General features: G+C 53.0%; 1 protein-coding gene across 7 annotated transcripts in view; it reads right to left on the bottom strand.

Moving 5' to 3' along the window:
- The window catches only part of SH3PXD2A (SH3 and PX domains 2A), a 229,617-nt gene that overhangs the window by 55,614 nt on the left and 153,778 nt on the right, over positions 1–20,225 (bottom strand). For 5 of the 7 annotated variants that reach the window (XR_012498440.2, XR_016018888.1, XM_074339099.2 and 2 more), the window contains 2 exons: positions 15,460–15,504; positions 9,103–9,234 (listed from right to left, as the gene is read on the bottom strand). Coding sequence is in view for 5 of the 7 variants with exons in the window: in XM_074339099.2 (XP_074195200.2) it covers positions 9,103–9,234; positions 15,460–15,504 (177 nt within the window). In the remaining 2 variants the exon portion in view is untranslated. The remainder of the gene's footprint in view (positions 1–9,102; positions 9,235–15,459; positions 15,505–20,225) is intronic. The other 2 variants (XM_074339104.2, XM_074339100.2) reach the window with 1 other exon arrangement.

The following is a 20,225-nucleotide window of genomic DNA, read 5'->3' as shown; positions in this document are numbered from 1 at the left end:
CAGGAAACTGCGTCACACACTCCCCCTCTTCCCTTCACTACTTCCTCTGACTGGCCCCTCGGCCCTTCTATCCCAGCCAGGGCTTCGGTAGGACTGACCTCTACTCTCCTGCTCTCTGTGGCCTGGAGAACCCACACAGCAGAGCACTCTGGGGTTTGGCTTTCCAAAGAAGTAAAATCCATGAAGAAGAGAAATGCAAATATCCGGATTTCCAAACACTGGATAATAGGATATACTGGAAGCCCACGCCCCACCTCCCCGCTGTGTAACCCTGGGGCAAGTCACTTAATGACTCTGGGCTTCCATTTCTATCTCAGAAAGATGGAATGCCAACATCTGCCCTTCCTCTTACCAACATGTTTTATAAACTGCATGGTTTTATATCTTGTAAAACAAAATATTCTGATTCAGAAAAGGTCACCTTGAAAAATGTCCCGCACGCCTTACTAGCTGGCATGAGCAGGCATTCCTCAGGTGCCCCTGACCTCTCCTTGCTAGCCGGCGTCAAAGAGAACAGACTTGCAGGCTTCAGGCCACTGTGCTTAGGATGTTTCTTAAAACACAAGGTCCCGGGACATGGTGATCCAAGAGTGGCCTATGGCCATGCCGATGGGCCATAACAGGAGAGAGGGATTTGCTACAATCGCATACCAGGCTCAACCCCACTTGTGTGTGGTTCACTCATTTTATGGCCAGTCCTTGGCAGACTCCTTCTCTGAGTTTGGCTCTCTCTCACCACCCCGTAGTGCCTGGGCTACTTCCCCGTAATCCAGTCCAATAAAAGCTTAGGGGAGGCAAACGCAGTTTTGCATGAGCCCAAGAAGTACCTGACTAAGAAGGGAAATGCAGAGCTAGGGCTGAGACAATTAAATGAAACAAACAAAAAAATCTAATAATTCCACATAGCATACTTCAAACGTAGACAGAAATGAACTTGAGGGTTACAGGAGCCAGAAGCTTCCCTCCATTTACTGGGATTCAACAACTCAGCTCCCAGATGGGGAGTTGCAGTGAACACTGGCTCTCAGCAGGGCAACTGGGTCACCCTGACTGTTCCCCTGCAGTGAGGCCAGGGAGTCCAGATCAGCACTGGGAACCAAAGGATGAGGTTATGGAACCTGAAAAGATGCAGATAGAGGGGAGGGTGATTACCCTAGGTAACCCCACTACCACCAGGGGGATTACCGAAAACCCAACTGCTGAGGGGTGTAATACCACACGGCTGCGGGATAATCTGGGGACAGAACAAGGGGCAGTTTCTCAACCCTAATTCCCCGAGGTCCTGAAAAATTATACTCTCCAGAAAGTGCTGGCTCCAGGGTGGAAATCTGCTATGTAAGAGTGGAGGAAACCTTGTGCAGGGAGATCTCTTCCCTGCACTTCAGACATAAAGTAAGACCTGTCACTTAGGCTGTGTATGTGTGTTGGGCTGGGCAGAAGGTCTCCAGTGTTGTCTGTTCCCTGGGCACCTGGGCCAAGGTATGTCTGGGGAGGAGAGTGAGGTCACCTGTTGGCTGTACTGCAAGACTCACACCTAAAACAACATACCTTGGCCTGGTACCACCTGGCCCTCACTCCCCACTGCTCTCCCCCATACCAGTTTGCCTCTGGTTCTCCCTCCGTTACCCAAGCTTCATGCATTTTCAGCTTTACCGGCACCCTTCAGCGAGGCCTTCCCTAGCCACATTCTATCCCCTCCTCTCCTGCTTATCTGCTGTCACAGTGCCCTGTTTATTTCCTGAATGCACTTCTCAAAATCTAGAATAATTTTCCTGGTTCACTTGTGATATCTTTCACAACATGTGAGCTCTGAGAGGGTCGGGCTTTGTTCAAAGGCCGCTGTCACCTCTGGGCCATAGCCTGGCACTTAGTCAACTACTGTAATAGGGGTTTAGTGACAACCTGTCACCTGGAGATTGGCCTTGCTGGATTCTGGGCAGTGTGTGGTTCAACTGGTCCCCTGGTGTTTAAATCCAGAAAAGTGGCATTTTGGAGGTGCTCATGAACAGTGCAAACTTGTTTGGCCCCCAAAAGAGAAGGCAGCCAGGTGTTGCCCTGGGCTTGAAGCTGAGATGAGCAGCTGGTGTCACACTCTGGCACTACAGCTGGATTTCCAAGGTCTCACTGAAGCATATCTTTTGCTCAGAAATGGCTGTCCAAGGAAAATGGCCTTGGAGGAGTTTGGGACAGGATAGGTCCACAAAGCCAACGTGAGCTCAGAGTGACCAGCCACCCACTTGCCCAACCTGAGCAGGTGGAAGCGAGGCAGAGGGAGCACCCAGAGCCCACTGCCCCACCTGGCCGCCTGGCAGCTGGATCCAGGCCGGTGGCTGGCAGTATCCATGCTGACAAGCCCTTGGACGAGTCCCTAACAATAGCGAGTGCAGATCTAGCTTGAGGAAAGAGAGATTTCCGGTCCCTGGACACATCTTTCCCTGCTACCTTCCTCCCGCAGCCAGGATCACTTGCTTCAAGTACCACTGTTCTCAGGTACTGCTCCTGCTCCCTTCTTTCCGTAGCTCCAGGCTTCCCGTGCATCCACTGCTACCCAACTTCTTTCTTCATCAGCATGTACCTGCTCGAAGCAATCATATACCTGCCTTGCTGTCTCAGCCCCAATGGGCCCAGTCCTCTCCCTGGCCCTCCACTCCCGTGGACCTGGAATTCCCTCCTTTTTCTGCCTATTTAACACCCCTCTTTCTTCAAGGCCCAGCTCAATGCCTCCAACTCCTCCAGGCAGCCTTCCCTGATTGTGCTAGTCTCCCCCCTCCCCCTACCCCAGCACTTCAACTCCGTGCCATGCAAAAGAGGCACTGAGTGACAACCAGCATGAGGGCATCACAGGCGGGCCTCTTGTTTCCCCAGCCTTGTACGAGGCTCCATGACCTGATAAGGGTACTGCTCCGCTCACCAATGGGAACTTGACTTCTATCTCCAATTCTCTCCTGTCATAGACTGCGGCAAGGACAACTGCCCAAACAAGGGCTCCAGGTGGGTGTCTCGGGTTGCCAGCACGGTCGCCTGGCTTCGCTGCCCTGTACTAAGCTTCCTGCTTGCCTTACCCATCTCACAAACCATCAGGGCTGAGAGAATCCTCAGACACCACTGAGTACAATCCATTCTCTGGCCAAGTGCGAAAACCAAGTCCACAAGAGGGAAACTGGCCTATTGTGAGCTCCAAGGTCAATCTGTGGCAGAACTGCCCCAGACCAGTGGTCTTACTGGTGACTGCCGTGTACTGAGCCCTTACAGTGTGCCAGGCCCTGCACTAAGCACTAAATTCCTTTTGAATCAGCATATATCAAACCTATAGCTGTGAGTACAATTCTCCCCATTTTACAGGTAATGAACTGATGCTTAGAGGATCCGAGTGACTTTCCCAGGGTCGCCACTAGTAAGCACCACATCGAGATTAAAACCAGGCTTATCTAAATTGGAGCCCAATTTTGAATATCTCAAAATAATCTCTAGCCTGGGTGAATGAAGTTTGGTGGAAGGTCCCAAGGCTGGATTAGGATGCCCAATTCTGCTCCCAGATTTATACTCTATGGCCCTTTCCCATCCAGCCAGCTCTGTGAAATGGATAACAACTACACACCAGAAACAGTCTTAGACCAGAATGGACTTTGGAATTGCTGATTAGGCTGATATAAAAGGAATATACATATACATGCTGCACTTAGAAAGACAAATGCTGTCAGAGACTAATGCCTTCTGACGACTGGACAGGACATTATGCGGGCCAGTCTCCACATCCAAATGGGGGCTGGCTCATTGGAACCAAACTCTTAAAAGGCTGTGGCACAGTTAAGAGTGTTAGTTCACTTATCTGCAATGCAGATTGCAATAAACCTGGCTTTCTAGAAACAGCCTATCCTACCTTAATTGGCACATCTCTTTTCTGGGGTAGCTTGGCAGTCTGAATTAGCAAGCAGGCCGTTCCTTAGTAAGCACGTAAACTAAGCAAAAGACAGAGAAGATATATAGAAGTCCACTTAAGGCCGAGGAAAGTGTGCAAAACTATCCCAGCCTCACATTATAGTCCATCCCTTAAGTACCCAAAATGCTCACGTCAATTAGAGTCTCACCCCCATAAAGGCAGGAACCTTATAGGTATGTACCCAGTCAGCATGGGGCCTGGACACAGGCGGTGTTCGAGAGTTGTGAGATCGATGAATGAACACTATATAGAGTATACTTCTCCCTTATAAAAAGCCCATGGAGAACCATTTATAACAATGTTCATGAAGAAACAGCTAAGTAACAGAACAGATACATCCTCAATGTTAAGAAGATTCCAGCTCACAAAATACGTGGCTGAAGAATGCATTATCTTTGACAACACAAAATAATCATTAGGACACACAACTCTGAGAGAAAAACTTATTAGTTTGTCTTATTGATAAAGATACATACCAAATAAATAATAAATGGTTACATTTCATTAAAAAAAAAGCCAAAAGCCCATGTAGTATATATCACTGCCTGGTTATACTACTTATAAGGAAACAAAAGCTAGGTGATTCCTATTTGCGACACACAGGACGGCATCAGACCTTAACCTGGTGTTCAGCAGCCCGATGCTTTGCTTTCTTCACTACACACACAGCTACGGAACAGGGAAACTAGTTGCAGCCAAATGTTTTTAGTTACTTTACCCCTTCTATAGCTCCTTTCTTTAAAACCTGACTTCCCACAGCCATTGCTGAAGAAGTTGGAGAGGTAGCCATGTTTATTCCCCATGACACCAGGGCTGGACACACGATTTAAGGTCAAATTTTGAACTCAGAGAACCAGAGGCCGCCGTCAGTTGGTGGTGGTCGCTACTGAAAAGTCACGCAGAGTCTAGTCCTGATAAAGCAACAGTAGATGCTCAGCTTGCTGTTAAAAGTGAACAGGAAGAGAAGGAAGGCTAGCCTGCAGTTAGCGGATCTCAGCTGGGCTCGAAACCTCCATGGTGCCCGAGAGAGACAGAGACAAGAGGAGCTGCTTTGGCTCATGTCGACTTTCTGGTTTCAAGGTCCCAGTCTCTGTGAGGCTGGAAAGTACTTCCCACCCATGGATTTGGTGTGGTTTTCCAGCATCCTTTCAATAATCTTCGATAATCCTTTCAATAATGAGCAAGTCTCAGTGGATGTCTGTCCAAGGCTTAGTTTTCTCACCTATATAATTTCTCACCTGGATGGACCAGCAGACCTCAAAATTCCTTGCTGGCACAATGTTTTGATCTTAGATCCTATAGCTATGTGCCTCCAAGGAAGTATAAGAATTCCCAGCGTTATCACACCAGTCCCAGGAAAGAAGCAAAGACTCAAAGGAGGAAAGCTGGGGCCGGAAAAGAATAAGCATGTAGTATGTAACGAGCATATCCCCACATCCTCCCCTGGCTCCTAGTCCTGAGAAGAAGGAAATAATCCTGGCAAGTTGGATGCAGCTTTGCTTAACACAGAAATCAGAGCAAGTGGGACCCTACCATCACTGCTCTGCCAGAAGTTAGACCAGATGATCCCTGCTGGAAGGTGATGCCAATGGGGTCTTTGAGGCAGAAGAATGTCCTACAAAGGAGGCATCTTAGGCACTGCTATTTATGTCAAGGGTGAAGGAGCTTCCATGGACAGGACAGAAATGGCACAAGACATGCCCTGCTGGTTGGCAAAGCCAACAAAGCTGTTGAATCTTTCTGCTAGATTTGTTCCTGTTAATCAATGGAGAAAGGAATCCTTTCCTGGCTGCGTCTCAGGCCCATTGCTTGATCAAAAATGCTTTTCCCGAAACAACTCAGGTCTCACTTCGGGTGTCTGACTTCTGTCCACCTATGTTCCCTGGAATAGGCTTGTCCTCAGTGCTGGGCACACATCACTCTTCTCAGATCCTCTTGGCTCTTGCTTGTCCCCAAGTTCAAAGGAACAATTAACAACATGAATTCCCTTCCCACGACCTATGAGCGTCATGCTGGAAGGAGGGGCATCCTTCTGTAACAACGTTCCAGGGAGTCATGCGGTCATCTCAGCCAGCCCATGTCTCTCCCTGACCCGCAGCCTCAGCAGCTTGGGGATGACCCCACACGGGATCAGCCCACTCTCACCCTCCCAGCGTTCTCTGTAGAGGGGAGAGATCTCAGCTGTTGGACTCTAGAGAAACGACTTAACCTCTTAGCCTATTACTTTAGCCACAAAATGGTTAAAGTGCCTTCTATTGCATGGGGTTGTTCCATGATTTCAGTAGAATGACGCAAGTGAAGTACACGGCCTGACACCTGGAGTTCACTATTTCTTGATTCTCGATTACCTTCCACACACATCTCTCTTTAGACCAATGAGATTACAGAGCACTGGCAGAACCAGTGCGAGAAGGCGACACAAGCAGAGTCCTGGCTCCCAGTGGGCAAGGCGAGTGCCCGGGGGGCAGGGATGGCGCTGAGACTGCTGACCCAATAATACGAGTGGAAATGCCTCAACACACCCACCATGTCCCAAGGTCAAAGGCATCACAATTGGGTCTTTGTTCCAGAGTTCAAAAGCCTCACTCACCAATCCTTCCAAAGCCAGCTTGTAGGATGCACAACACACCTCCCCTCTCCCACCGTCCAACGTCCAGCGTCTTAGAACTGGGAGACCACCCAGCTAAGCATCTGCAGTTGGGCCCTCTTCCTTTCTGCCCTCCACCCACTTAGTTTATCTGGTTAAGCTGGTCGTACACTCCAGGCCTCCTGGATTCTGCTGGCAAACCCAACAAGTGTGGGTTTGCAGTGAACACAGTACTGCAAGGTCCTTGTGTAAACATTTGCTGCTGAGCAGCTGTCTCCACCAAGGGTAAAGGTACAAAACTCCCAGCGAAGTAGAAAAGCCCCATCCGGAGAGGCTCTCCCCACCCAACACCCAGAGCCCCATAGTCTCCCAGACACGGAGTTCAGACGTGGGAGAGGGCTTGGGGAGGTCGTCGGCTCCAGGCCCTGCTGCCAAGCAGCCTTCAGATTACCTCCATTTTACAGATGGGATAACTAAGGCCCACAGGGATTAAGGGACTTGAAGCCATCCAGCCAGTAGAAGGTGGGCAGAACCTGGCTTCCAGGGATAGCAGCTCCCTCAGAGGGTCTGTGTGCCAGAGTGGGCTGCTCTGGGGAGTCAGGCTGTATGAGCCCCCTCAAAGAGCCACCCAGGACTCTTCAGAAGAGGTGGTGCCTCTGCACATTTTCCAGGCCTAACACAGAACCCCCACTTTATCAAGGCTCTCCCTCTTCCACTCCTAGGCAGGATGCCACATGTTCCCAGGGTCCTGGATACAGGATGAGAAGGCAGAGGACACACATGTCCCTGGGAATCAGGCAGTCTTTTACATAGCAGGCTGACTTCCTTTTGTGTGGGGTTTCCTCTTGAGCCATCGGGGCCAGTGGCTGGCACCCACTCCTCCTGCTTCTCCATGGTTACACAGCTATACTGGTGCTACAAAGCAGTGAGGTGGCAAGAGGGTCCCTAAGCCAGAACGCTACTTCTGAGTAGACCTGACCTTACACGGAAAAGCAGGCCCACCTGTCTTTGGAACAAGCTTCGAAACAAACATCTCTCAGCTGGTGTCTCTAATTCCACCATTAGAGACCCCCTCCTTTGGGTGTTTAGTGTTTCCAGAGCCAGGCCCCTGTGACAATGCAGCTTCCCTGGGAGGCAGGGAGGTAGGGCTGTTACCAGGACAAAAGCTGGAAGGAGACCCATGTGGGCCCTGGGGTGAAAGGCCCAGTCCTTATGCTAGGGACGTGGCCCTGCTGGGGCACCTGCTGCTGCTATCCACCTTGGTGGTGAATCTGGGCACACAAAGGCAGATCCTGACTTCTCTGAGAAGGGAACAGGCTGTGAAGACTCGAGACCCAGGAGGGCCATGAGTCAGGCCTATGGCGGCTCACCTCCCCCAGGAGGCCTGCTGGGATTTCCTTAGCATCTCTACAGCTACTTGCTGCCTATAGGCATAAAAATCAGGGGCTCAGGAACAACCCTACTTTGTTCTGACTTTGACCTCAGATGACTCACATCCCCTCAAATTTTCTGTGCATCAGTTACTCTATCTATAGAATGGGCACAGTCATCCTTTGGTCTGCCTTCCGTTTAGGGCTCAAAAGATTGGAAGAGAAATGAGTGAGGCAGGAAAAGAAAAACAGGCCCCTCCCCTCTGGGAGTATCCTCCAAACACAGCTCAGAGAGGCTCCTCTGCAGGATCTTCCCTCTCAGCAAACCGAAACTGAAACAGAACATCCCAGGAGCCAATTCAAGCCCAGCAGGTCCCGGGCAAGCTGCTGACAGATGTCCTGGGCCAGAGGTGTCCCTGGTCCTGCAGGGAGCTGCACCTTGGATGCCCTCCTCTTTTCACCTGTAAAGACTCCTGCTGCCAAGGACACTGAGACATTTGGGCCCACTCAGTGAGAACCCTGGAAACAGCAATCCCCTGGACGGCCCCAGATGAGACAAAGCCTCAGCTCCCAGTGACAGGGCGGTTGCTACAGGACCCTCTTTGGCTCCAGGACCTGGCTTCATCCTCCTGTCTGGAACTTCTTCCCAGGTCCTGGCAGCCGTCAGCTCAGCAGGGGGCAGTCAGCTCCCTGCCCAGACACTAGCTAACCCCCACAGGCCTGGCCTTTCCTCAGACAACCCGCCAGGGGCTCGAAGACCCTGGATGCCACAGTGGTGTCACAGCGTGCCTTTCCACCAGCTAGCTGGGTTCTCCTGCCCCTGCCTGGACCCTGGTTTGGAACATGGTCCCAACGGAGGAAGCTGCTGTAGGATAGCCCTGAGCTGGGAGCTACCCTCCCTGTAGGCCTCAGAGGGCACGGGGACCCTGAACATGGGTTGGACAGTCATACCTGTGTTGCCACCCTGGCCTCGCATTAACACGAGCCGGTTAATCACCCTGAGCAGTGGAGACATTCTTCCACCACCAGGCAAACTGCTGGCCTGCAGCCCAAACCAACAGGGGAAACTTCAGCCTCCTCAGCCCTCTCCCCGCCAGATGGAAATAACGTATAGCGCAGAGGTGGGGGAGGAGGAAGGGAACAAAAACCAGCCGTCCATCCGAGAAGCCAGGCTGGAACCCGGAGTGGCTGGCTGGGGCACTCACCACTTTCGTTCTTCTCGATGACATCTACCACCTCCCCGGCTTGGAGGCTCAGCTCTGAGTTTTCCTGCTTCTTATAGTTGGACACCACCACGTACTGTTCCAGGATCATGGGCTCGGCGCTGGTGTCCGCACCTGGCGAGGGCAGAAAGCACGCGGTGAGCCAGCGGCCAGCCATGGCCCCGCGGCCGGGGCGCCCCCTGTCCATCGGGGGAGGCTGCTTTGTCGCCAGCGCCGCTCCAAGGGGCCGCCTGCAGCCAGGGTTCGCAGCTCGCTGGGCCCCAAGGACAGGCCATATAGCAAGGCCCCACACCGGCCCGCTGCACTGCGGGGGCCGGGGCACATGGGGAGCTAGGGGACAGAGGGGAGGTGGGGGGAGGAGAGAGACAGACAGAGACAGAGGCCAAGGAAACTCAGAGGAAAAGCCTGCTGCTGTGATGCGTTAGTCACAGCCCAGCACAAGGGAGGCAGAGGAGAGGCCTGGGGCGGACGTGGTCTCTCCAGACCCCTCGGCGGCAGGGGTGTGAGGGGAGGGCTGCAGGCGGGCGGGTGGGCGGCCCATGAGGGCTGAGGCCAGAGTGGAGGAGAGAGAGAAAGGCAAGGCAAGGAGGAGGGCTCCTGCCTCTCCCCCAACCCCTGTAAACCCAGAGAAAGAGAGTCAGCAGTCCTCCCCTCGGGAGGGAGAGGGAGAGAGCCGGAGGACCGTCTCCACAGCCTGGGCCCAGGCGAGAAGTCAAGAGGGTTTGAGGCCGCCAATCACTGGGGTTTACTCGCAACCCTTAAATAGAAACACATGAGACCCATCGAATGAGGAGCTGGGGGTGGAGGCAGGGGAGGGGGAGGAGGGCCGAGACTGTTTACTTGAAACCCAAGAAGAAAGTCCCAGCGCCAGCGGCCGGCCAGCCCAGCCCGCCCCCCGCCAACTTTTCCTCAAGTTCGGCTCTGTGCCTGCCCCTTGGGCTCACCAAGGCACTGCCACCGAGTCCAAGGGCCTGGCACACACGGACCAGCCTCAGGTTGGCTCTCCCAGCCTTGCTTCCAGAAGGGGCCTTGGTCTGGCATGGCCACATGGAGACTGACTCAGTCTCCCTCTGCTTTTAAGTGCTGGGGTGTGTGGTCAGGCTCCCAGAAGCCTCCAGCCACCCTCTCCTGGTTGCTGCATGGAGCTTGAGGGATCAAACAGTGGGACTCAGCAGGAGGGCAGGCTCCCAGGAGCAAGCAACTCTTCTGTCCTCCTCAGCCACCGAACCAGTGCAACAGTCATCAAGCGAGCACCCAGCTAGAAGGTGGACTGACTGCATGCCCATCTCAGCTAACTGGCTGTGTGGTATTGGACATGCTGCTTACACCTCTCTGAGCTTCACTATTACCACCACCATCACTAGGGTGAAGGTGGGGACAAAACACGTAAAACAATACATGCCCTGCTAGGAGATGAAAGGATCGGTAAACCAGAGACCCACTGGTCACCTCCTATAGGAGGCCTTCTCAGCCACCCTCCACCCCACCCAAAAGGAATTCCTAGCACACTTCTTAAACTACGCGTCTACCACTCTATACATCTGCCAATCTCCTGGAAGGCTGGGGCTTCCCACTACCAGTGTGGCTACAGAAATGGCTGAGACAGGGTCCCCAAGCTCCACACAGCCCCGTTGGGGCTTCATCCTGCAGCTGTATTCCCTATATGCCCGAGTCTAACTTGGCAAATGTTCTGTGCCAGGCATGTGCCCTGTCTCATTTTATCCTCACAACAACCTTCTTACCTTCCCATTTTCACAAAGACTACTCAGAGGCCCAAAGAAGGCAAGAGGCTTGCCCCAGTTCACACAGCTGCTATGGAGAGAACCAAATTCACTCAGTGTTTTAGGTTCAAGCCCATCTCTCTTTCCATTACAGAACTGCCTCTGATTTGTTTCCAGACATCCCATTCTCTTACTAGCAAAATGATCCTCAACTTGGTCCCACAAAATTGCCTGGGGAGTTTTAAAGAATACCAGTGTCTGGGACCCACCCCCAGGGATCCAGATTTAATGGGTCTGGGGCATTTTTTTAGACAACACCACTCCCCCCATGGTTCTCATGTACAGCCAAAGGAGAGAACCACTGCTTAGATCTTTGGGTCTTTCCATGGCGATCTATCCTACCTAGGGCAGGGGGAATGGACGGGAAAGACACCCAGTGTTCCTGGCTGTTTTGTCTCACGAGGTATGGATCTCCAGCCCTTTGGAGACTCAGAGGGACCCTGTCTCAGCTGAGACCTGCCACATGGATATGCACACGCACAGCTCCAGGCAGACCCTCCAAAGCCAGGATTGTATTTCAGGCAGAAATGCAACCAACAGCTGGGCAGCAGGGCCAGCCCGGCTCTGCACTCAGCCTCGGCCAGCTTCTGCGCCTGCCCCTGCCCCTGCCAGCAGGACAGAGGCAGCGTTAGGCAGTGCTGACAGAGACGACTTCCCACTGGGCCCCTGGGGGCAGAGCAGTGCCTCTGTGGCCAAAAGCACTTCTTAAGTGCACCCAGCACAAAAAGGGGCTCCCTTTCTAGCTTGTGGGAAAACTCAAGATACAAATAGGAGTTTCCCAGCAGCAGGTTAGAGAGCTCCGAAATCCTGGGACTTCCCAGATTACACTGACAATGAATTGTGAGCCTTGCTATCGCTCACTGATGGGCAGCATGTCTCACCGTCTCATTTGATCCTCACAACAACCCTATGTGGTAGGTCCTGTTACAGTCCCATTTTACTCACAGGCAGACTGAGGCTCATGAGAGTAAGTAATTTTCCTAAGGTCACAAGGCTGGGACTGAACCCAAGACCACATGACCCCGGCACTTGTATTCTGAACTTCTACACTGTACCTGGCCTACAAGAGAGCCACTGGAACCCTGGCGTCCAAGGAGGAGCTCTGCCTCATCCTGGCCCCAGACACCTGGCACACAGTTGGTGCTTAATAAAGTTTGGAGTGTGGGTTCCTTGTTGATTCTTGTTATATCTATTGACCAGAACACAATGCCCATCAGGTGGTTGGCACTCAGTAAATGTGAAATGAATGAAAAGGCAGGCAGATGAACAGAGTGACTTAATGGTTTGTTTTGGGCCAATACAGATAAAGCAGGCAGGGCCTCACCTCTGAAATTCAGGAGAACTAGATAATTAAACTGGAAGGGAGAAAGGGGAGATGGGGAAACAGAGGCACAGAGGAGCAAGGAGCAAGGAGTTTGTGGCCAGAAGCTGCCAGAGGGGACTAGCAGTGGTGCTGGGGAATGGAGAGACATCAGCTCATTTTAATCCAAGCCAAGCAAATCTGAGGCAAGATTTCAAAGAGGGGGAAAATCCACATATTCTTCCCCACAGCCCCTTGGAAAATTGGCTTGAGCTTTCTGAAGACTGACACTCTAGGGCAGGTAGAAAAGTTAAGGAAATGTTCTCTAGGCATTTCAGAGCACAAAAGACAGGCCGTGGCACTTTTTGGAGGCTATTCCAAAGGCTGGGGGATGGACAGATGGACACACAGACAGACACACTGTCCTCCTGCCTCCCTCCCCACCCCAGCACATGCAGGCTCCCATCTTGCTCGCTCTGGCATCTGCCTCTTAGGGTGTTGCCTGCCTAGGGCTGCCCGGGCCGGCGTGAGCTGAGAGCAGGTATCCAGATGAGAAACCACTAGGCAGGCGGGCCGGTGGGTGATGTCATCCCACAGAGGCCGTTCTGGATCCCCTCCCAGCCAAGGCTTGGAAAATTGGGGGCTGAAGGAGTTAGCCCCAGGGAGGAGGAGGGGCAGTGGAGGGAGCCTCCTGTCTTCAGATGGGGAGGGTTTGGCAGAGGCATGGAGAAGAGGTGGACCCTTTCAGCGAGGAGAGCCCCTTGAAAGAAGGAAGGGCACGCTTTGTAAGAGTCTCATGCAGGGATGGGCCCTTGTGCCGCACTTAGAGGCCCTGGCTGAATCTGCTGGGGCTCTGGCAGTTCCCTGGGGCCCTGCCCCACCCTTGCCTCACACCTGCACTCCTCCAACTACCACCTGGATGGACTCCTGGCTCCTGCCCGGTCCTGACTGCCAACTTAAACTACCCAACGAGGCTTTTGCCAAGTCAGTCTCCTGCTTTAACACCTTCAGTGGGTCCCTGTGGCCTATAGAATAAAGGCCAAATTCAAGCTCAGACTTTCTTGACAATCTGAGCTCCCCAAGTTCTCTGACACACAACCCCCTGTTCCAGGCAACATTCATCATTCAACACATATGTCTTGGGCCCCCACTCTGTGCCAGCCACACTGTTCTATGCAGGTTCTTCCTTCTACGCCTTCGCTTTAGCTGTTCCCCCTGCCTGGAACGACTTCCTTCCTACCGACCCCGATTGTCCCCAGCTGTCTGTACTCTCCAGGAATCTCCTGATAACTCCCGTCACAGTGCTTGCTCCTGTCCTGTACTGGATTTTTTTCAGGTTCCTCATCTGTAAGCAGGAACAGTAACCCTACCTCATGGGGTTGTGAGGAGCATGGGATGAGGTGGGAGATTTGGAGAGGAGGAGGAGGGGTTTAGGTTTCTCTGTAGCTGATGAACCAGTAGGCAGCTTAAGGCAAGAGCCATGGGTGCCCTGAGAAGGGTGGCCGAGGCTGTGTCCCTGCAACATGCCCCTCTCAGATCCCGCCTCCTGCTGGCAGTGGGCTTGCCAGCTGGAGAGCCAGCCCAGAGCCCCAGCCCACGCTGGGGTGGGGAAATACCAGGCGAAGCAGCCCAGAGACCCTCGTCTACAAGGATCCTGGCATCAGCCTCGACCTCTGAGTTTCCTGTCTCATCTAATGCTCCAACATTCCAGATGGGGAAACCAAGGCCCCGAGAGACGGGGCAACTCACTCAAGACTCTAGCCCTTGACTCCGAGTCTGGCTGGTTCCCTCCCACCCCTGTCCACCGCTGCCTCCCCTCAGCCTCTTGCTACAAACAGCTGGGCTCATGCTGAGAAGCCAAGCCCCGCAGTGGCCCCTCCCCGGGCTCCCCACACTCTTCATGGTCCCCCACCCCCAAACTCTGAGCATCCCACTGAGGACTCTCCAGTACCTCACAACTGGTTCCTCCCAGGCCGGACTTGGCCTGCTGGCTTCTCCACAGGCCCTGGGGCGGCCAGGCTATACGTTTGGTGAATAAAATGTATTGTTGTGGGCCAAGTGGGCTCTGGCTCACTGGCTCGTGGAGAGGGGAAAAAGGGACAGGAGCCCAGTTATTAGCTCAGGCCCAGGCCCCCATCACAGGCAACACCATAAGGATGATTGCAAGGGGCTTGGGGCAGGCAAGGGGTCCTCCTGCGTTCTCCTCTGGCCCCGCCCCTCAGGATGCTCATCTCCCAGCCCACAGCTGTGGTGGGAGGCGCTGAGCCTCAGCTCTGACCCCTGGTGTGGCCCAGCTCCCTCTGACCTGACCCTTCTGCCTTATCTCCCAATCTCCAAGCCTGAACCTCTGCTCTCAGGTTTGGGCTGGGGCAGGGGGGTCAAACAGCACTCTTAGAAATGGAGGCGCTCTTAGAAAAGCCTTCTGGAAATCCCATCCCTCTTCCTGATACCATGTCCCTCAGCAACTGAGAACCCTGCTGTCTAGGTTTTCTGCAATTGTCCAGTAAGACCAAAGACTAAAGACAAGCCCCTGACCCCTGGCCCAACTCTGCCCAGAAACAGGACGCAGCCCGAAGTCTCCGAAAGCCATCCAGGCGAGGCAGCCCAAAGCCTGGAAAGCCTCCTGAGGCCAGAGGCAGCTAGCTCCAAGCTCTGCATCCCTGGGGCATGGGCGCTGTGGCCCCCACCACAGCCACAGAACTCCCCAGCCACTGCTGCAGATCCCCAGCGAGGCTCACTGGCCATGCTTCTGCTCTCTGCCTGAGGTTACTGCCTGCAGTGACATTAATAGTCTTTGGCTGGTCCATCTCACAGGGATGGCCAATTGAGTTAAAGTTGAAGATGACGGTAAGGACACACTTTCTGTGTGCCAGGCTCCCTGTGAGGTAGCATTGCATCCGCTTCGGGAGGTTACATAACCCGGCCAAGACAGCACAGCCAGGACGTGGCAGAGCTGGGATTCAAACTCACACACTCTGGGTCCAGAGTGCATTTGCTTAAAAACAGAGCTATGTGGTCATTGACCATCAGAGCGCTTCAAGGCTGGATCTGAGACCTAAAAATGGTTGAAAGGCAAGCAGAGAATACAGCCAGCAGAGGGGCAAGAGAAAGCAGAGAGGACATCTGACGTGCGGACAAAGGGCTGCTACACATCTCAGGGAAGTACACAGCAGGCGGCTGGCAACACGAGCTCCCACGCACGGATGCCTGGGATACACATGTTCACACACATGCACTCACATGCACACTGGGCGGTACCTGTCACGTCCTTTTTGGGAGACTCAGCCCAGCTGGAGAGCCACACTTCCGAGTCCCCGAGAGCAAGCAGCAGCAGGAGAGGAGAATCAGAGGAGAGAGAACCGTTAGGCAGGCTGGAGGTCCACCGGGTAGTGGGTAGTGGCTGCCGGCGCTGCTTTGGGCCGCTGGCGGAAGGCGGGGGAGGGGAGGGGAGTGATTTCCTGGCCCTGGGCTGGCTGCTGGGCGTGGGCCGGAGTGATTACAGAGGCACTGGGACACAGCCGGCTGGGACGGGGATAATGAGGTGTCTGCCGAAACGCAGGCATCCTCTGGAGCACAGAGAAGCCCACACAACCCTTGCCTGGAACAGGGCCCAAGGGTTATTACTGCCCCAGAGAAGGCAGCCTGGACCTTTCTCTCTGGCATGTGGGCAGCTGGCCCCAGGGGTCTTGGTGTCTCTAAGGATCCTCACCAGCCCAGCAGGCTCAGCAGCCTGAACCTGGAACTTCCAACATCCGGTTAGAGAGCCCAAGGCCAGTCTCCAGGCTTGGGGTACCACAACCTCTGGGTTTTGATGTCTTGTCCCGCTCTTGCCCCAGCCCCACCCTCTGAGGAAGACAGACCCTGGCAGAACAGAAGGAAGCCTCATATTAGAGAATCTCACATCTCAACTTCAACCCAGAAGGACAGGGACCTTTAGTGACCAGAAGAGATGAGCTCAGAAGTCATGTCTGATGTGGGCCTCAGTTTCCTCATCTGTGAAATGAGGTTAAAAGTTGTCCTCCTGCCATGAGGAAGGAGTGAAGTCAAAGACCCTAAAAGAACATATGATTGTGAGATGTGATATAGTAACATTTCAATGAGGCAGACAGCGCTTAGCCTAATCAAGGTGTGAACATTTCTAGAACATCAGAGGGTCCACATGTAATAAACACTGACAGTCTACCCATGGCATACAGTGGCTCCTATTACCCATGACAAGCCCTTAAGGTGGGTGTGCACTTTTTTGCCCCACTTTACGGCGGGGGGGAGTCTGAATTCAGCCAGGGCAAGTAACCAGCCCAAGTTCCCACAGGCACAGAGTGGTAAAGCCAGCAATGGAACCAGGTCTGGGAATACTCTGGCTGGGGCTTTCTCCGCTGAACTGCTCATTGCCTCCAAAGGAGCAGCATTGGCTGTAGTGGGGAAAAAAGGGAGGAAATGCTGAGAAGCAAGTCTGAGAGGCAAACCCTTGCACTGCCCATCCAGCGCTGTCCAGGACGGTTGCCTGACCCAATGACAGAGAGTAATCATAATTCTAACAGCAGCAAACCTTTACATAGCGCTGACTGTACCCCAAGCATCGTGCTGAGCACTTATGTATAGTCACTCATTTATTTTTCATAATCAACCTACAATGATAAGGTATTCCCTCCATTTTACAGGTGAGGAAAATGAACCAGACAGGTTAAGTAACTTGCCAATACAGTGTCCATGTCTTGTAGGGACACAGACTTCAGGTGATCAGCTTGATGCCACGCTCCATTTAAAGTACCTAACTCTCTCTTGCTTGGCAAGCCGCTTTCCAGTTGCCGCCTGGCTCCCCAGGTAGAACTGGGAAGCTTGACCCTTTCTATTCTTGCTCTAAGCCACAGAGTAGGGCTCCGGTGGAGAGATTTACCGAGGCCTCTGGAGGCTGACTGTCTGGATTCAAATCCAGGCTCTGCTCCTTTGAGGAAGTTACTTAACCTCTCTGAACCTGTCTCCTCACTTGTAAAAACCCAGATGAAATGATACGTTTACTGTGAGGCTGCCGTGAGAATTAAATGATGTAATATGCAGTGCGTGCTCAGCACAGTGCCCAGTGCACCGTCGGCACTCAATGACTGCCAGCCACCATCGCGACATCTCCTGGGAGCTTGGTTCAGTCAGCTCCGAGGCACCAGAAAAACCACACTCGTGGTACTGCAAGGATAAGAACCAGATGGTGCTCCTATCAGATGCTCCAAGAAATTGCTGGCACCTGTCGGAGATGCCTCCCCACAGACACCCCCAGGCACCAGGTCAGCTGGAACTGGAGGTAGAGGGACTCTGGGGCACTGCACCCAGAGACAAACATTTTGTGGCCAGAGCCTCTCACCGGGCCTGCCAGCTGCCAGCCTCCTCGGTTATCAGGAGCTACGCTGGCCCTGCTTTCAAACCCCAGTAGGGCCGAGACAAGGCAGACATAGCTAGGCCCTCCGAGGCTTTAAGCTGGGTGAGCCAGTGGGTCTGAGTTTAGAATGTGGGGCTTCATTGCCTGGTGCCACATGTTGCTAAAGCTATAACTTCCTGCTGCTGTATCCCAGATGTGGCCAACTGGGCTGCCAGCAAGGCTGTGCCAGGCCCATCTGGCCCCATCTGGCCCCACCCAGCCCTGTGTTGACCCAGCTAAGAGGTTACCCATATCTCTCTCCATCTCTGCTGGCTTTGTTACTTTATACACTCTCCTTTTTGGTTTCTTTGGGGTTTTTCAGAAGGAGACCTTTTGGGAAATGCTAACCCCTTTCAGTGAGCCAAGGGAAATTATTTGGCCTGGGCCTGGAGAAACCAGGAAGAATTGTTTTGCTAGGACAGGAGTCTTCACAAACTTTTTCTGTAAAGGGCCATATGGTCAATATTTGAGGCTTTGTGGGCCACGTGGTCTCTGTCCAGACAACTCAACCCTGTGAATGGGCAGTGTGCCAATAAAACTTTACAAAACCACCTGGTGGGCTGGGTGCATGTAGCCTGTGGGCAGCGGTGTATCAATCCCCATGTTAGAAAATGAGGGTTGTCAGAGAGGGGGAGATGCCCCAAAACCCTAGGACAGGGAAGTGGGGACACTCGGCCTACCTAGACAAAATGCTCACAAGGCGTTGGCTGCTAGGATGATTTTCATCAAGAATCATTGGTCTGATGCCCTTCCAGGCCCTTGGGGTTTGGGCATTTGGGCAGGAAGAGGGGAATGGACAGGAAAAGATCCCTCAGCCTCTGGAAACTAAGCCCCTACTAAGTATGGAAAAGCTTGAGCTCATGCCCACCCCCTTCATCCCCCATACGCAGGCCTCCCCTTCTTTCTCCAAAGGAAAATGGGAAGCGGACCAGAAACGAGCCTGTCTTTTTAAAAGAAAGTCTTTTTAAAACATGATTTATTTCCCAGTCCCCTGGATCCACAGAATTAATCCAGTCCCGTGGCTCCCACTCGATTTCGCCCCCTTCTCTCCAGCCCACCCGAGCAAGCCCTCTCCTAGGGTGGGAAGGACCCCCCTCGGCCTCATTACAATGAACAGAGGAGAGCCCCTGGCTCACAAACCCTGGCCCTCTGGCCAGGAGGCACACAAGGTTGCTGGCTCAGGGCTGGGAAAATGGAGAGACAGAGAGATGGGGTGAAGGAGCAAGAGGCAGGCGCAGCCAAATGAGCAGCTGTGACCGACACAAACCAACTGCTTCCTGACCTCCCTGTTGTCTCTACCTCCCTTTCCTCTGGTGACAGAACCAACAGCCCCACAGAGCAGGGTCACAGGGCCTGGTGGAAAGCGAGGGCATCAAAGTGGGAAGCTGCACAACTGGTTTTGCTGAGAACTAGCTGTGTGACCTTGGGCAAGTGGCTTGACGTCTCTGGGCCTCAATGCTCACAGCTGTAAAATCAAGCATTTGGGCCCATGCCCACGGATCTCTATGTACTTCTTTGATGTTCTAGACATTTCTAGCAGAAACCTGCTAGTCTCCATTATACAAGGGTACCACGGCTGAAACGAATCTTTCCAGAGAAACAGACCACCTTTCCAGGGAAAAACCACTTGAACACATGCTCAATATATGGAAACTCAAGTCAAAAAAGCAAATAATTCAGGAGGCATGGAAGGCAGAGAACTGGAGCAAGAATTTTTTTAAAATCTTGCTTCGTGTGCTTACTCAGCAGTTCAGCTTAGATTCTGGGCATTTAGTAAATCTCTGAGCCTCTTTACCTTCTGTGAAATGGGGATTAAAATATCTACCTTGTCTTCTTTGTAGAGTTGGTTTAAGAAATGGCCTAATGCCTGCAAAAGGTTTGGAAGGGGGACACAGAAGGGGATGGGAGGGTAGTGACAAAACTGGTGACTAACCAAGTGTGTGCCAGGAGACAGGAGGCGTGGAGACAGGGTCCCCCCATTGGCCATCCCCCAGTATTCACTCTTTGCCACAGCCATCCCTCCTGGCTTGCAAGATCAACAAGAATCCAGGCCCAGAGAAACTCAGGTGCTCACAGGTCCCAGCCAAATACAGCGACCCGAGGACACTTCGATGCTGAACCTGATTCTTGTGAGGTCCAGGTGACGATGAGAAATCAAAGAACAATACTCCAGGTGCCCCTGACTTTGGGGAAGCTCCGCTCAAAAACACATGTCCTGCGCACTACATAAAAAAAACACCTGCTTAGACCTAAGTTAGGCAAGGGACTCTTATTGATGTGTAATAAGGTTTCTTTTAGCCTTGAGTAACTCCAGAGCAGTGAGAATTGGGTTCAATTTACCCAAATCCAGTCTCAAATATGTTTCCAGGAATCCTTCCATCCCTGGTGTAAAGCAAGTTCCACCCATCTGAACTAATAAATCCAGAGTGGGCTGTGAGCCCAGGTGGGAGAGACGGGAGTGAGAACAGCCAACAGCACAAACTCCTCGGAGAATGAAAGCAAACCAAGGGCTCAGGGGGACCAGGGCAGGGTCACCCGCCTTATCGGCTTACACAGCCCTCGCCCTGGGCTCCAGGGAGGGGAGGAAAAGCAGAGACCCTGCCAGGGGCCCCGA

The sequence above is a fragment of the Rhinolophus sinicus genome, chromosome 15 (assembly GCF_057876585.1).
Source record: "Rhinolophus sinicus isolate RSI-liver-muscle chromosome 15, RSI-T2T, whole genome shotgun sequence".
Lineage (NCBI taxonomy): Eukaryota > Metazoa > Chordata > Mammalia > Chiroptera > Rhinolophidae > Rhinolophus > Rhinolophus sinicus.
Note: the sequence above shows the minus strand (reverse complement) of the source record. Positions and strands in the feature narration are given on the sequence as shown.